Here is an 18081-nt window from a genome sequence, read left to right on the forward strand (position 1 = left end):
TTTAGCATAATCAAATCCTAAAGCTAAGGGTGATTTTGGTGAAAAGTTATATGGGCAGTGTTTAACTTTTAAATGAAGGTCCTATGATAAATTAAGAACAATCAGCCAATACTAAGGCTAAGAATCAATTTAATTTAAACCAAAGACTCAGCATGGTAGCTAAATCTTCACTGCAACTTTAAACAGTCTAATCTGAGATCTTAAAATGCTACTGGATCAAATCTAAGAAAGGGAGAGAAGAATACAAACTAAATTTAGTTTCACAGAATAACTGTGCATAGCATTTATCTTAAAAGAAGGCTGCAGAAATATTCTGAGCTTCTATACTTTAAAAGAAACTCAAATTGTGGCAATAGTCCACTGGACATTTGGACCAAGTTTGATGTGTTCTGCTTGGGCTGCAGAATAATGAAACAGTTTGATATAATATAGATAAACCAGGTACAGAGGCCTCTAATTTCATTTCCTGCAATACTAGTGCATACTTCTCAGGGTTACTGATGCTTCTATATCATGCCATATATAGCACACTGAGTCTTTCCATCTAAAAACAACCATAGTAAATTTGAGAGTGCCAAAAGATCTTTGATAAAACTGTGATTTTTAGCACCCTCCCATCCTACTCCTATCAATTGTTTCTTAGTCTAAAAGCATATAAACATGTAGTTCATGCCTTGAACAACTTCTCCATCAACCAACAGATTTAGTCATCCTGTGGGCAAAAAAAGCAGGCCAATCTCTGGCAACCAGTCCTTTTATGGTTCAATAAAAAGAGCAGGTATATGAACAATAGAATTTTGTTTCTTAAAAGAACTACAGTAGACTCATTTGATTTTTAATATCTGAGTAGGATATAAACAGTGAGGTGGCTGAGGCTATAATATGCGCCAGCTACCCTGCTTGATCAAAAATACAAAGCAGACGATTTTATGAATTATCTTTCCAAATTGGATGAATAAATCAGTGACATTTCAAGTAACACATGTGCAAAGTGATATAGGGACAGAAGAAAATAATTCATTTATATGTATGCACTGAGGAGATTCTCAAATGCAACCAGGAAAACGATAAGTGGCCAACTTACTTTGCAGTGCACTTCAATGTAAACTTTTGGAATCATAATAAATGATGACGATGCCCTTGAGTTGTGTTCAATTCATGATGACTTGCTCATCTACTAATATTTTGGCAAAAATGTGGAAGCTGTTTGTCACTGCCACCTTCTGGGAAATCTAATCCACCCTTGGGATTTTGGAGTAATTTTAGCAGTTGAAATTGTTTTCAGATAAGTGAGGTAGATTAGATGCTGCCATCTGCCTTCATATAAAACCCAATGGCATGGTCACATTTTAATTTTTGTGCAGAATTCTAGTATTCCCATCTCAAAATAAGAAATAAACAAAACAAAACAAAACAAAACAGTGGAAAAACAAACAACATCAAAGTAGCCACCAAAGTAGTGAAGGGATATTTTTTACTATGCAAAAGCTAAAGAATTGAAAGTATTTAGTTCACAAAATAGATGAAATGAAAAAAAGGTTACAACAGTAGAAGTGTAAACTATTCCCTAGTTTTTATTTATAAATAAATAAATTCCCAAAACTTTATTCCCTAAAGATGGCTGCATGTATAAGCATCTACATTTATAGTATTGGTTTAAAGGGACTGTTGCAAACTGTATCATCTGCATTGATATACTGAATTCTTTTGTTCTTCTTTTGCCATATTCATCCCATTCAGAAGTGAGGTTGATGATGGACTGTCTTCCTTAGATATAACACTGGAATACATGGAACTTATTGCTTTTAAAGATTTTGATTCTGATGCAAAATAATTTCTATTCCATTTTAACATAATATTCCATCCTGAGACTCTTGGAACTGAAGTCTTCCTTATTAAATTTCTACAACTGGGAACAATGTAGGCAAAGAATATTTATGAAATAACTAATTAGAGACTCTGAATACTGAATAAGGACTCCCCCCCCCCCGCCCTGAGATTTCTCTTCCTTATTTAAAGTGCTACCAATTTATTTCTCACTTTGGGCTATTATCTAAAATCTTTCATTCTCTTTCTCTAATAGAGATATAATTCCTCATTTTTCAATATAGGTTACTTGAAAATGGGTCTAGAGAAGATTATTACAGAAAAATTCTAAGGAAGCTGCAACAGAAATAAGTGCCAATATGTTCCATGAGGTTCTTCACTTATAAGATGCTCAACATCTTTATTTTTGGTGAAAGACAACATGATACCTATGGATCTCATTTCAATGTACAAAATTTTAATTATTTCCTTTGTAAGAAAAATAACAAAAAAGATGATTAACTATTTGAATATCATTTCAGGATTCTGCAGAACATGGCACAAAACTATTGGTGAAAACTATTGTAAATTTGTATGCATAACTCCATGAGAGTAGGTTTCTTCCAAACCTCTTTCAATTCATGAAACAAAATAAACAGATGACAACACTGGCTCAATTTGTCTGGATCTCATATAAAAAAATATCTCTTTTATTCCTACCTGTTACGCCAGGCAACTTGATCACATTGCACAAAATAACAGCGCTTTCTATTGGGTAGGAGCCAATAAAGAGAAATAAACAACAACATCCATTGCTAATCAAAATTGATAAACAGATGCTAAAAGATGCCTGATCCACTTACATTCTAAGCCAGGCAATCACAGATTTCTTTCAGATGCTATTAAAAATACCAGATACTAATAGTAGGTAACAATTTTCCTTTGAAAGAGAGGTGGAACTGATTAATGTTGAAATGTACAACTGTTTTAATTGCAAAATCATTTAACTGTAGTTTAGAAATGGTGGGTGGCAAGTCCTCTAGATATGTACAAACATATACTGCCCAAATTATCTTTGTATGTCACTAATGTATATGTTACTGTCAGTGGTGGGTTGCCCCTGGTTCGCACTGGTTCTATAGAACCAGTAGTAAAACCGGCGGAAGGCTCTGCCCAATGATCCCAATGTCAACAGAATGCTTCTGCGCATGTGCGCGCGCGGCCCCATTATGAACCAGTAGTAAAGGTAAGTAGAACCCACCCCTGGTTACTGTTCAATAGAACAACAGTAACAGTAAAAAATGAAATTGTAGAAAGTTATCAGCAATGAATATCCACATTTTATATCCACATTTGTCCTATACCAAACTTTCCAAACAACGTTCCCACCTCTAAATTAATTAAATGCCTGGAGAGCATCACATTAGGAAAAATTTTGCTAATATTTTTATTTCAGGAAATCCAATTGCTATTTATAAAATATATTTTCTACTGTAGTTTGGCACCCTCATATTCTTTTTTGGACAAAGACAATGAAATCTCACGCCAAGTGATTCTTTTAAAAAAGAAACAAAATAATAAAGAGACAGGAAGTACTCACTGTTTCATCAGTGCAGATGGAATGTACCTGTGTTCCAAACATTACAGATGTGAAAATCAGAAAAAGGAGAGCCTCAAAACACAAGAGGATCAGAAGGATCACAGTAGTTGGTGGAGAGAAAGAACTGCACTCTGAAAATATGATATGAAAAAGCATTTCATAGTCTAGCAACAGAACTAATGATAATGCTGCTTTTGTATTATATTGAGTAGTTCCCAAGTTTATTCAATTATAAATGAGATTTAATTATTCATAATTATTTATAAACCATCGAATTCCAACATCTGGAAATTAAAGTTATAGAATTCTGAAAGCCAGGGGTCATACAGACAAACTTTAAAATGTAGCAGGAATAAATACAGGTACTCTTCAATATATAACAGTTCATTTAGTGACCATTCAATGGCACTAAAAATAGTGATTTACAACTGTTTTTCACACAACTATTGCAGCATCCCCATGGTCACATCATCAAAATTTGGAAGCTTGGCAACTGGTTCCTATTTCTCATTGTTGTATTGTCCCTTGGTCATGTGATTAGCATTTGTAACCTTTTGATAAGCAAAGTCAATGGGGAAACCTGATTCACTTAACAATCATATTACTAGCGTAACAATTGCAGTGATTCACAACTGCAGCAAGAAAGGTCTTAAAATGGGGCAAAATGTCTTGCTTAACAACAGAAATTTTGGGCTGAGTTGTAGTCATCAGTCGAGGATGTCTTGTAATTATAAATTATGCTGTAACTGCAGGCAGGTTCCTTCTTCACCTCCCTAATCTCAATCCAATCTGTTTTTGATCTTTTATGCATTTTTTCTTATAAAAATAATTATTAGATGTTCTCCTTTCCAATATAGTTTAATGTCATCAAATAAAAAACGAAGCTCTTAATCACACCTTATTTCACATTGACATGAGATTAAGTTTCAGAATGAAATGGCAAAGATGCTGGAAGTAAAATAAGGCAGTTGGAAACAAGGAATAGAAATAGAAACCAAATAAAAATCTTCCTTAATTTCTTTTTCTAGATTTTTCTGTCTGTTGTGATTTGCATTCATAACGATTATGCAAACAAGAGATTCCAGGGTATTTTCTACATAGTATTGTTTCTTACAATTTTAATTATGAGACATGAATTCACTTTTGGCCCACAAACATTTTTCGACTTTGATATGCAGAATTTTCATGTCCTAATTTAAAGGTGAATATTGTCTTTGTTTTTATTTATTAATTTTTACTTCCACTGACCATTTTCAGCTATCATACAATACACAAACATATCTTATTTCACAATAGTTACATAATTCTTCAAGGCCTATTGCTTAGAAAAATGGTGTACAGATTCATAAGGCCATCAGTAAACCCCAGGTCCCCATACTGCTTTTGAGGATGTTCTGGATCAGGGGTCACCAACCCTTCGGACCTCAGGGATCACTAAATTCATAATTTAAAATCCCGTGGACCATTAATATGATGTGCCTAATGACTGGCTGAGTGGGCGTGGGCATGGCTAGGTGGGCATGTGACTGGGTGGGCATGACCAACTCGATATCACTTGCATTGAGGGGCGCCTCACCGGCCTCTATTCCCCTCTCAGCCACTCCTTGCCTGCCCGCCCGGGCTCCTTAGGGCCCAACAGGAAGCAGTTGTTGAGAAAGAGTTGTCAAAACAGCTGTCTCAGTTCAAATTGGATCTGACCAAGAAGGAGGCTCAGCAGAAGCATCTTACTGAGGACTATGAGCATAGGCTTTCCAAGCAGAGGGAAGACCTGCAGGAGTGCAAGCCTCCAGTGCCTGGAGTTCAGCGGGCTGAGATGGTCAGCCAGTTTCAGGCCATGAGGCAGTCTCACTGGAACAAGGCACTCTGGCTCTCTGCCACTAGCGGTGCTTACCTCCAGCCTTTGCCCAAAATCCCATACCAGGAGGCTGAAGCAGACCCCAAGTCGGAATTTCTACCCCCTTCCGACCCGCACAAAAAGATCCTGGAGGGGGAGACTTTCTGCAGCAACACAAACATTCATTGCATGTATCCAGCCTAGGGGCTGATTTTGTGCAATATAAAAAATGAAAATAATTTTTCTGCGGACCACCAAAATTTTCTCACGGACCACCAGTGGTCCATGGACCACCAGTTGGTGACAGCTGTTCTGGAGTACACCTTCCCCTTCACCTCTGGCCAGAAAAAGCATGATTCTCTACGGGTTTTGTTCCAATATTGCACTTCATTTCTATTTGCACACAATTTCCATCCTGCCCCACAGCTTTCTTATCTCACAACAGGGGTCAACAGTGTTCCCTGCAGACATACAAAGTAATGATGCAGCAGGGGCATTGAAAGCATTATGCGCCTACTTTTTCTAAGGAAAGTTCAGGGAGAATTATTAATAGAGACCATTTCCTGAGTTCTTACCATGTTCATGATGAAAACAGAAGGACCACAGTATGGTACTTCTGATCAGCCTAAGTCAAGTAATTTTATAGCTGATTTTCTTTAAAGGAGATATGCATTTTTTTCCTCATGGGGAGGGGAGAGAAAGAAAGCTAAATACAATGTTATAAAATTATGGACAAACATATTATTGGGAAATATGTAATCACCCATTCAAATCTCTTTTGTGAGATTTATACAATTGGGATGTTTTACATTCAAAATATTACATTGCCAATACTCACTTGTCCAGTCTTCTTCCAAACAATATAGGAAGTGAAATCCAACCATGATTAGAGCATGCAGAGAAATTAGTGCTATATACATCTGAAATAGAATTTGGAATGTTAAGAAAGACAGATTTTAACATTGAATATGAATGTGTAAAATATGTACAAAATATAGCACAGATTTTTTTTTATGATACACACAAAGAACAATGATTTCATAAACCTTTTCCCTAAAAATCTTGAAACAACATAGTCCCTCTATATTTACTGGTAATCAAATGACAGCAAGCTCGTATCTTTTGAACTATTTATGTTTGAAGCATAAGATATACATTGCATTCAGAGAGCATTCAGATCCCATTCACTTTTGTCAGTTTTCTTATGATGCAGCCTGATTATATAGTTGGTGAAATTCATTTTTTTCTCATTAATCTATATCCAGTATCCCATAATGACAAAGTGAAAACAGAATTTTAAAGTTGTCTGTAAATTTATTAAAAAGAAAAAACTGAAATATCACATTGACATAAGTATTTAGACCCTTTACTCAATACTTAGTTGAAGCATCTTTGGCAGCAATTATAGCCTCATTTCTTTTGGAGTATTGTGCGACAAGCTTTGTACACTTGGATTGGGGGATTTTCTGCCATTCTTCCTTGCAAATTCTCCCAAGCTCTCAATATTCTCAAGTTTAGTCAGACTGGACAGTGACCATTGATGGATAGCCATTTTCAGGTCCCTCCAGAGACATAGGGTCAATAGTGTTTAAAAGTGAGGGCTCTGTTTAGGACATTCACAGAGATGTCCCCAATGGTGGTATTCAGCCAGTTCTAGCAAACCGGTAGCGGCGGCTGCGGGAGGCTCTGCCCACCTGGCCTGACGTAATCACATCCCATTTATCCATGTTTTTGATGCTCTGCACCTGTGCGGAAGGCCCTGCGCCTGCGCAGAGGTGGTGTGTGCAAGCGGATTAAGCGCGCTCGCACTCCCATTTTCAAAACGGTAGCGAAGGCAAGTGAATACCACCCCTGGTTGTCCCTAAGCCACTCCTGTGTTGTCTTGGCTATATGCTTAGGATCATTGTCATGTCGGAAAGTGAACCTTTGGCCCAATCTGAGCCCTGTGGAACAGGTTTTCATTGAGGATATCCCTGTACTTTGCTCCATTCAACTTTCCCTCAACCCTGACCAGTCTCCTAATCTCTGCTGCTGAAAAATATCCACACATCAGCATGATGCTGCCATCACGTTTCACTGTTGGGATGATCTTGGACAGGTGATGAGTGGTGCCTGGTTTTCTCCAGACATAATATTTAGAATTGAGGCCAACAGTTCTGTCAGTGTGTGCACAGTGTGATTGCTAGTTTGAGACAATCCAGGAGAAAAATACAGTACGCAGGGGTTTTTCAATGCAGATACACAAGGAGAGAGAGAGATGCCCTCTAATGGCCTTCTTTATATATGCAGCTTCTTAAAGGGCACTAACCCTGCTGACTCATCTTCAGTCTTAAAGAGCTGGTCGCTTTAAATCATCATTATCCTTGTTTCATTAGACTAGAGAATCTTGTTCCTCACAGTCTGAGGGTCCTTTAGGTGCCTTTTTGCAAACTCCAATCAGGCTCCCATATGTTTTGCACTGAAGAGAAGCTTCCATTTAGCCACAAAGCCCAGATCGGTGGAAGGCTGCAGTGATGGTTGTCCTTCTGGAACTCTGTCCCATATCTATAAAATCTCTCTGGAGCTCAGTCAGTGACCATTGGGTTTTTGGTCACCTCTCCCTCTAAAGCACTTTTAAAGCCATCTCCCAATTATTCAGTTTGACAAGGCAACCAGCCTGGATGTGTTCTGGTTGTGCCAAACTTATTCCATTTCAGAATTGTGAAGGCCACTGTGCTCTTAGGAGTGTAGCAGAAATTTTATTGTAGCTTTCCCCAGATCTGTGCCTTGCAATAAACCTATCTCTGAGCTCTGCAGGGCAGTTCTTTTGTCCTCATGGCTTTTGCTCTGCTATAGTATGCATTCTCAGCTGTGAGGCCTTCTATAGAGAGGTGTATATCTTTCCAAATTATGCCCAATCAATTTAATTTACCACAGGTTGATTCCAATCAAAGTGTAGAAACATGTCAGCAATGATCAAAAGAAATGTGAGGCACCAGAAATAAATTTCATGTGTTGTTGCAAAGGGTCTGAATGCCAATGTGATATTTCAGTTTTTTCTTTTTAATAAATTTACAGACAATTCTAAAATCCTCTTCAAGAAGAACAGAAGATATTAGGAAAGTGGGTGGAGATAGGTTAGGTTACTGATTGTTTAGTTTAGGAAAAGGGATGTTATGTTCAGATATTAACATACGTAAAAGATTTGAATTAAGAGATATATGTATGGGGGTGGAGGAAATGGGTAGATTATGAGTTGAATAAATGCCAAATTAGGATTTATTATATAATTGTATAGCTGAAAGTTGCTTTGAAATGTGTAGTATAGGGGGGAGGGAGGAGGGGGGAAAAAGGGGGAAAAATCTGTATTTGAAAACTTTTTCAATTAAAAAAAAAATCCTCTATTCACTTTTTCATTATGGGGCATTGAGTGTAGATTAATAAGAAAAAAATGAATTTCAGTAACTGTAGAATCAGGCTGCATCATAACAAAATTGACAAAAGTGAATGGAGTCTGAATACTCTCTGAATGCACTGTATGTACTGTATTTGTACCGTGTTTTCCCCAAAATAAGGCCTAACCAGAAAATAAGCCCTAGCCTGATTTTTAGCATGCTGTAATATAAGCCTTACTCCAAAAATAAGCCTTGGGGGCAGCACCGGAGGCGGCGACGGCGCGAGGGCTGACAGTTTCAGGCAGCAGCCGCAGCCTGCGGAGGACAGGTACATTGATTACCTGTCCAAGCAGCAAAGGAGGCAGAGACAGGGGGAAGGTACATGATCCAGATGGGCTGCAGAAAAGCCTTGTGGGTCAGAACGGTCAGTCAATCACGGGAGACTCCCCTTCACGCAGTGGCACTGGTAGCAGATGGAGGTAGAGGTGCGGGGGGAAGGTAGGTGATCCTGACGCGCCACACAGACCATAGGCAAGCAGAGAGATAGTGGGATGGAGTGGGTGGCTAGCCGCAGGAAGCTCATCTTCATGTCTCTCGGCTTGCCTGTGGCCCTCACAATGCAGCAGAATCACCTGCCTTCCCCCTGTGCCTCTGCCTCTGTCTGCTGCTGGTGCCGCCACGCAAAGATGCTTCCTGCAGCTGGCCACCTGCTCCGGCCCACCAACTCTCAGCTTTACTGCAGCCCATGCAGCACATCCAGATCGCCTGCCTTCCGCCCTGCACCTCTACCTCTGTCAACTGCCGGTGCAGCCGCATGAAAACAAGCCTCCCTTAGCCGGGCAGCCACTCCGGCCCACCGACTCTCAGCTTTCCCGCATGGCAAAACCAGATAGAATGCCTTGCCCTGCCTCCATCTACTGCTTTGACAAGTGATCATCTCATCTGCGCTGTGCAGGTTGCACAGCTCCAGACTGTGCCAACAAAGGGGCCGGCGGGCTGCAGCTGCTGCCGGATACTGTCAGCCCAACCCCGTGCTCACCACTTCTTGTGCACGCAGCAGGGTAAAATAAAACTTTGTCCTCATTCTCATTCTCTCTCTCTCTCATTCTGATTCTCTCTCTCTTTCTCCCCCCCCCCCATATTAAACAGGGAATCAGACTACTTTGGTGATGGAATATGATAGAATATTAAGCAAATGAAATGGCTAGAATTACAGCTTATGATATAAGTCTAGTAATACACTTTGGGAAATCATATTTTGCTGGCTGACTATATTTTATAACTTGCTTCAAGCATCTTGCTGCTTCAACAAGTAGCTACGTTTCTCACAAGTGTCTCCTTCTGATTAGTTTTGGAGGAAGTGTAAAAAAAATTGAGCAAGGTCTACTTGAAGTTCCAGGGCCAATTTCAATAGTTACACAGATCACTCACTCAGTGAATTACTTACTGTAAACAGTACAAAGTATTTCTGGTTGTTCTCTCCTACACAGTTATTAACCCATGGGCAGTGGTGATCCATTTTCCGTATACATCTCTTGCAAACACTAAAAGGAAATAAAAACATCACAATTAAAATATAATCCCCTCTACATTGAAAAATTGGTCTTCTATAGATATCAAACTGTGGAATAAATATTTTCACTTTGTCAAATCCTGCAATGCCTTCTCACACACTTTTAGATTCACACTGTCATTCAAAGCAGAAGTAAATATTAGATTTGGAGCATTATGAATAAGTGGCAAACTTTGCTGTAAATCTCTAATTGGTTTAGAGGCTCTAGTTTTTATTTCAGTTATTTTACTTAGTTTTCAGTTATTAAATGTAATTTAAATGCTAGGAACAGGAGAGTGGGAGAGTTTGAGAATTTTCAGCATTTTTGAAGTTCAATTCACAATAAACTCCATGGCAATTAGCAGACTGATTTTTTTCACTGACTACATGCATTAAGCTTGTGTGCATTGGTGCCGTGCTGTGTGCATAACGATTTTAATCCTTCAGTCCACCTGATGGGACTGGTTTGTACATCATAGAACAATGGAAAAAGGTCTTCCCTTGCAGGTGTCCATATGTTGTTGCGATTCTCCTGCTACCAGAAGACTAGGAGGGCTTGGATAGAATGCTAGGCCTACAGATGTCTTCAGAGGAAGGGGGTTAGATATATCTATATCCACACATCCAGAAAAATACTGCTCTGTGTGTGTGTGTACGCACGCACGCATGAGCAAACACATACCAGGGAAGTATTTTTCTGGACGTGTAGATCTGCCAGTGGAAACCATTCTAAACTACCTCATAACCCAAAGTGAATAAATTAACATATTACAGATTAATAGGTGTTCAAACCTGTTTTTTTAAGCAGAAAGTTTGAAGATGTTACAAAATTCAGTTCTGAATTATACTGAGTTTTGTAACATAATTAAAATAAATCAAAATGTAGAAACGTGCTAAAATCATACTAATAAATGAGTGATTCTGATGCCTCTATTTAAGTACAATAGTAACATAAATAGACCATGATGATGATGTATTATAATTACCTGCAGTGATGTGCTCTGTCCGGTTTGATACTACAGCATTTCGGACACTTATAAACTACTTGTCCTGGCTTCAGCTGTAAGCTCTCTATGAATTCTTTTGTGGCATTACCTTTGGGCACTGCACCCTAAAAGTGAAAATAAAGAGTGCCAGAACACTGCATCACAATCAGAAAACTCAGGGGCCCTATTATAGACACAGATGAATTTAGGAAAGCTTAACGACAATGCATGTGTTACAAAGGTATGGCCTTTGAATCTGAAGCTAAAACGTTCAATCAAATAGTTTTTGGCTTAGTGATAGTAATTCCGGACCCAATTGCTGTCCTAATATGAGGACTACCTATGCATGCAAGGCATTCCATGCTTAAAACGCTAGCCAGAAATATATTGTGTTTCCCCATGTGTTACTGTGTTTAGGACATGTCCTAAAAATAAGGCCAAGCCTGAATTTTTTTGGGGGGGGGCGTAAATATACGCCCTCCCCTGAAAATAAGTCCTAGTGAAAGGGTGGCCATAGGCAGCCCAGGAGACAGCCCTTTCCTTCCCTAGTCACCTTATGGAAGCTCAGCACTTTAATTGTCCATGGATGACCATCTGACGGCCGTAACCAGGGGGGCCTTCGCACAAGTACGTCTTGTGTGCCAGTTGCGCCCTTTCCTAGACCGAGATGCCCTCGCCACGGTCACCCACGCCCTTGTTACTTCTCGGTTGGATTACTGCAACGCCCTCTACATAGGGCTGCCCTTGGGATGCATCCGGAGACTCCAGCTGGTCCAGAATGCGGCCGTGCAGGTAGTTACCGGAGTTCCTCGTTACTCCCGTGCAACACCTCTCCTGCGTGACCTGCACTGGCTGCCGGTTGTTCTCCGGGTCCGTTTCAAGGTGCTGGTGCTTACCTATAAAGCCCTACATGGCTTAGGCCCAGGGTACTTGCAGGACCATCTTCTGCCTTCCTCCCACCGTCCCGTGCGCTCCCACAGAGCAGGCCTCCTCAGGGTGCCGTCGGCCAAACAGTGTCAACCGGTGGCCCCCAGGGGGAGAGCATTCTCTGTCGGAGCACCGACCCTCTGGAATGATTTGCCCACCGAGCTCAGGATAGCCCTGGATCTCCTCTCCTTTCGCCGCGAACTGAAGACGTGGCTCTTCCGTCAAATAACTTGATCTGCTAGGGGTTGCACAAACTGTAATAATTTTAAATATGGTTTTAAGGGTTTTTAAACTTATTTTGTTATTTTGTGATTTGTATTATTGATTGTTGTTGTAAGCCGCCCTGAGTCATTCGGGAGAATGGCGGCATATAAATCGCAAAAATAAATAAATAAATAAATAAATAAATAAATAAATAAATAAATAAATAAATAAATAAATAAATAAAATAATTGCGGCCCGCAGATCAGCTAAGCCAGCACGGGCCGGGAGCTGTCTCCCATTCTGTCTCTCTGTGGAGGCCTCCCAGTACAATGCTCTGCCACAGCTTCGGAGCAAACCTCCGCCTTCCCTGCGCAGGATTGCAAGGTTGAAGGCTTAGGAGGGAGCATTTTTGGGATGTGTGTCTGTGCAGAGTTCCCCAAGGATAGAACGATTGGCAGGAAAATGGGGGGGGGGCATTTTCCTGCTAATCGGAGCAAGGCGAAGCTTCCAGCCTTGCAATCCTGCACAGGAAAGGCAGAGGTTTGCTCTGAAGCTGTGGCAGAGCATTGCACTGGGAGGCCTCTGCAGAGAGACAGAATGAAAGGCAGCTCCCGGCCTGTGCTGGCTCAACTGATGGAGGTTCCCTCGTGGGGTGTGATCAAACTTACAATCCCAACGGACCCGATGGGTGCGAGCTACCCCAACCCAGAAAGGGGAAGGAGCTGATGGGAGGGGGGCTGTGGGAAGTTCTGGGAGTTGAAATCCACAAGTCTTTAAACGGCCAAGCAGCTGCCCATGCTGCTGCTGGCTTCTTCGCCCTCCTGGCAGCGCTGCACTCAGCAGTGCTGCGGGACTGCTCCTGCCTGGCAGGCTTGAATCATCCCAGATTGAAAACCTCCAAAAAACATTCTGAGTGCCACCAGACTGCCAGGGCCCCTTTGGGAGTGGCTGCCTGTGTTGCCTCGCCCACCGCCGCCTTTAGGCTGCTGAGTGCAAGCCTGCATGCCTTCCATTGCTGCTTCTAGGATCGCTTCTTTCCCTCCCCCCCCCAGTCTCTTTCCTTTCCACTGCTGCTTCTGGGATCGCTTCTTTCCCATCTCCCCACCCCCCCCAGTCTCTTTCCTTTCCACTGCTGCTTCTGGGATCACTTCTTTCCCGTCTCTCTCCCCCCCGTCTCTTTCCTTTCCACTGCTGCTTCTGGGATTGCTTCTTTCCAGTCTCTCTCCCCCCCCCCAGTCTCTTTCCTTTCCACTGCTGCTTCTGGGATCACTTCTTTCCCATCTCCCCACCCCCCTCCCTTTCCCTTCCATTGCTGCTTCTGGGGAGCAGATAGCATGACAGAGAGAGCAGGGCCAGCGGTAGCACTTTAAAAAGTAAGATCTCTCTGAAAATAAGCCAAGTGCTTTTTTTGAAGCCCAAAAGAAAATAAGACCCTGTATTATTTTCGGGGAAATACGGTATGTTTAGTGTAGATAGATACAAATCAGATCAGTTTTGTTCCAAATGTAGACCACAATACAGTTATTTTGGATGAAAAAATTTGGGGAGAGAAAAGTAAGAAAAAAATTGTTTAAAGCTTTCCCTGATAATAATGGAAGAGGCTGAGGGAATAAAGAGAAGGCCCTCAGAGATTAGGGTAGAAGTGGACATTCTGCAATAAAAGTAGTGAGACCACTGAGAAACTGGTGCACAGGTATCTGCAGCAGTTAATGATGGTCCCACGTATCCCTGGGAAATGGGCAGCACATGAATTAACAATCGGTTCACCCAGTACTGAAAATGTGAGCGTGCACATGCACGTTTGCTTCGCTCATACGCTTTCTGTGCATGCATGCAGCCTTCAGCGCATGTGCTTTGCTCGTGTGCACGGCTTGCATGCATGCGTGCGCCTTAAAAACACAGCTAAATAGGGCAACATAGTACTGCCCACCCACAGTTCCCAACTATCGGTTCACCCGAACTGGTCTGAACCAGCAGCAGCCCACCACTGGAGGTGGGCGGGGATGATATGCATCAGTTTCATCTCAAAGAAACAACAGTATCACTTTGCCATCCTGGTTTGCATAACATTCAGAACAGAAATGTTCCTGGGAACTATAGCCAATTTAGAACAGTTCAGAAGAACTTTTCAGCTTGGGTTCAAAAGGCAAGGTATATTTTTTGACCACATCTAAAATCAACCAACCAAATTTCATGAAATAAAGAGAACCCGATACATTTTTTTAAAATGCAAAAGTTGTATGCATTTACAAAATACATTACCACCTGAAACAAGCTATGCTCTATGAGGAAAGGGGAAATAGAGATTTCAATACCATTCACTTCACATATGGCAGATATGACAAGAAAACAGTTTATATCAGGAGTGTCAAACTCAAAGGATGCTTGAAACTGGCCCACGGGGCTGGACTGGAAATATCAAAGTAGTGGCCTGCAATGCCTCTGCCTATCAAAAAGGGCCCCCCAGCGGGCATGTGGGACCTCCCCGCAGCCTGTTTTGGCTGTCAGAATGTTGCTGGAGGCCAGGGAGGCCAAAAATGGGCCGCGCGGAGGCCATAGTCTGTTTTTGGCCAGCAGAGTGCTGCAGGAGGACTGGATTACAATTATGTGGCCTCAAGTAAGTGCCTGATCTGGATAGAAAACAGGCAACATCCTATGTTAATACTACAGTTTTATACCAGATTTTACGTACATTTAATCTACAATCAACTATCTATAATTGACAGCCATTTTTATTTACTATCCTGGAAATTTACCTCTGCTGTTAGATCTTGTATGATCATGTTATTTATGCTATTATATTACTATTAGTTGAATAATAAAAATACAATAGTATAAATAGCTTTTCTGCCTGGAAAAGCAATTTATTATTAAACAACATGGTAGGGGAAAGAAAGAAAGAAGGGAAAAAAATGCATCTTGAGCCTGTATCAAACGCCCACCATGGCCACGGCCACCCCCAGCCACACACACCCAGCCCTCCGAGGTCAAACAGAACCCTGATGCAGCCCTCAATGAAATTGAGTTTGACACCCCTGGTTTATATGATAGGATGATAAATATAATTTTTATGAAAAGCTTTCTTGCTATAGAAGCCCATATGCTTTATAGTCAACCACATTAAGCAAACATGATGTTTTCTATCTTGTTAATATGGAAACATTACAAGGGGTTTTATAATGAATAATAGAAAATTTAAATGTCATTTATGATTATATAAGTTCCAGTAAACATTGGTAGTCCAGAAACCATCTTCATACTAACACAAGAGGTTCAGAGAAATACACAGTCCTCGTGAGGTCAAGCAAACTCCTATAATCAAACTAAATGAAATATTTAGTTTGAAGTACAGAACCAGAAAACAACTTTCTACAAGTATGTGCTGTGCCCATCATATTTAATTTAATTTAATTTAATTTCCAATTTATATACTGCCCTTCTCCCTGAGGACTCAGGGCGGTGTACAGCCAAGATAAAAAACATAGAATACAAATATTAAAACATTTAAAAATATATATAAATTTTGGCCCGAAAGTTAAGAATCACAGACTAATTAAAAGAATTTAAAAATTTTAAAAATTTCTTCTTAAGCCAACCCGGCTTGCTGAAAAAGATAGGTTTTCAGGGAACGACGGAAGGCATTGAGGTCCTGGATTCTTCTTATCTCCGGGGGCAACTGATTCCAGAGGGTGGGAGCCCCCACAGAGAAGGCCCTCCCCCTGGGGGCCACCAACCTACATTGTTTGGCTGATGGCACCCTGAGGATGCCCTCTCTGTGGGAGCGCACGGGTCGATGGGAGGTCATCGGTAGCAGCAGGCGGTCTCGGAGATAGCTAGGCCCTATGCCATGGAGCGCTTTAAAGGTGATAACCAACACCTTGAAGCGCACCCGGAAGACCACCGGGAGCCAGTGCAGCTCGCGCAGGAGCGGTGTTACATGGGAGCGCCATGTTGCTCCCATCACTACCCGCGCTGCTGCATTCTGGACCAGCTGGAGCCTCCGGGTGCTCTTCAAGGGGAGCCCCATGTAGAGAGCGTTGCAGTAGTCAAGGCGAGAGGTGACGAGGGCGTGAGTGACTGTGCACAAGGAATCCCGATCATGAAAGGGCCGCAACTGGCGAATCAGGCGAACCTGATAAAAGGTCCCCCTGGTAACAGCCGTCAGATGTTCCTCCAAAGACAGCTGCCTATCCAGGAGGACTCCCAGATTGCGGGCCCTTTCAGTGGGGGCCAAAGACTCGCCCCCAATAGTCAGTGATGGAGTCAACTGGCTATATTGGGATGCCGGGAGCCACAGCCACTCAGTCTTGGAAGGGTTGAGCCTGAGCCTGTTCCTCCCCATCCAGATCCACACAGCCTCCAGGCACTGGGACATCAATTGGGGCTCTGGATGCAGTATGACCCCCTGGCTTAGAGAGATCCTGTCTCCTGGAATTCTCCAGGGAGGATCGACCAATAGGCTCACCAGGTCCACAAACCATGGTCTGTGGGGCCAATAAGGGGCGACAAGGAGAAGGTCCGCCTTCTCTAGAAGAATCTTTTGAATTACCCTCGGGAGGAGAGGGAGGGGAGGGAAGGCATAAAGCAGCCCCGGAGGCCAGGGGCAGTGGAAGGCGTCGTTTTCTGCCGTGGGACACTGGAAGCGGGAGAAGTATCTCGGCAGTTGCGCGTTGTTCTGTTGCGCGAAAAGTCCAACACCGGATGACAGATCGCGGAAGATCGATGGGTGAAGTCTCCATTCCACATGATCTATTTGTTGTCGGCTAAGCCAATCCACTCGAAGGTTGTTGGTTCCAGCTATGTGCTCCGCAGTCAATGACCTCGTGTGGCGCTCAGCCCAGGTAAGCAGTAATGTCGCCTCTTCCATCAGGGGCGCTGACCGCGTTCCTCCTTCGTGATTGACATGCGTCTTCGCTGTCACGTTGTCCATGAGTATCCGGACATGTCGGCCTTCCATGAGGGACTGGAAGTGAAAAAGGGCAAGCCTGATTGCCCGAAGCTCGAGCCAGTTTATATCGTTGGCTAACTCCACATGGGACCAGTATCCTGTGCCATGTGGGATAGAAGATGGGCACCCCACCCCAGCAGACTCGTGTCTGTGGTGACCATTAGCCGAGACGGCTCCTGGAACAGACAGCCAGTGAGCATGGCTGACGAGACCCACCAGTGGAGGGAGCAGCGTATGTTCATCGGGATGCGAACTCGCATCCTGGAGTTGCTGCGGCGAGTTTTTTGGAAGGGCAGAAGGTACCACTGCAACGGTCTTGAATGAAATCTTGCCGGAATGGAAATGCAGGATACCATTTTCCCGAGCAACGTCGACAGGAGAATTAGGGGTACCGTCGGGAGCGACAACACCTGAGACACTAGAGATCGAATGCTGAGCCGTCGGTCTTCGGACAGGAACACCATGCCCCGTTGCGAGTCCAAAATAGCTCCCAAGTGCAGTATACGGGTTGTCGGTTGGAGGTGACTTTTTTTGAGATTTAGCATGAACCCATGTATCTGTAGGGAGTGGGTCACTGCTGTGAGGTCTAGCTTCGCCTGGTCGGGGGAGGACGACAGAATGAGAATGTCGTCCAGGTAGCAATAGAGCCGTATCAGAACCTGTCTCAGGGAGCCACCGCCGCCAGCATTTTCGTAAATGTCCGATGAAAGGCCAAACGGCATGGCCCGGTACTGAAAATGCTGGCTGGCATAGGTGAAACGTAGAAAGCGGTGGTGCGCTGCACGGATGGGAATGTGCAGGTAGGCCTCTTTCAGGTCTATAGATGTCATCAGGTCGGCTGGACGGGTGC

General features: G+C 42.6%; 1 protein-coding gene across 9 annotated transcripts in view; it reads right to left on the reverse strand.

The window, feature by feature from the left end:
• The window catches only part of ZDHHC3 (zDHHC palmitoyltransferase 3), a 156860-nt gene that overhangs the window by 29023 nt on the left and 109756 nt on the right, over positions 1 to 18081 (reverse strand). For 8 of the 9 annotated variants that reach the window (XM_060685951.2, XM_060685947.2, XM_060685950.2 and 5 more), the window contains 4 exons: positions 11153 to 11277; positions 10062 to 10158; positions 6079 to 6160; positions 3407 to 3537 (listed from right to left, as the gene is read on the reverse strand). In XM_060685951.2, coding sequence (XP_060541934.1) covers positions 3407 to 3537; positions 6079 to 6160; positions 10062 to 10158; positions 11153 to 11277 — 435 coding nt within the window. Of the gene's footprint in view, positions 1 to 2526; positions 2575 to 3406; positions 3538 to 6078; positions 6161 to 10061; positions 10159 to 11152; positions 11278 to 18081 lie in introns of all 9 variants that reach the window. The other variant, XM_087894191.1, reaches the window with a different exon arrangement.

Source organism: Pantherophis guttatus, chromosome 4 (assembly GCF_059756535.1).
Source record: "Pantherophis guttatus breed Tessera chromosome 4, ASM5975653v1, whole genome shotgun sequence".
Lineage (NCBI taxonomy): Eukaryota > Metazoa > Chordata > Lepidosauria > Squamata > Colubridae > Pantherophis > Pantherophis guttatus.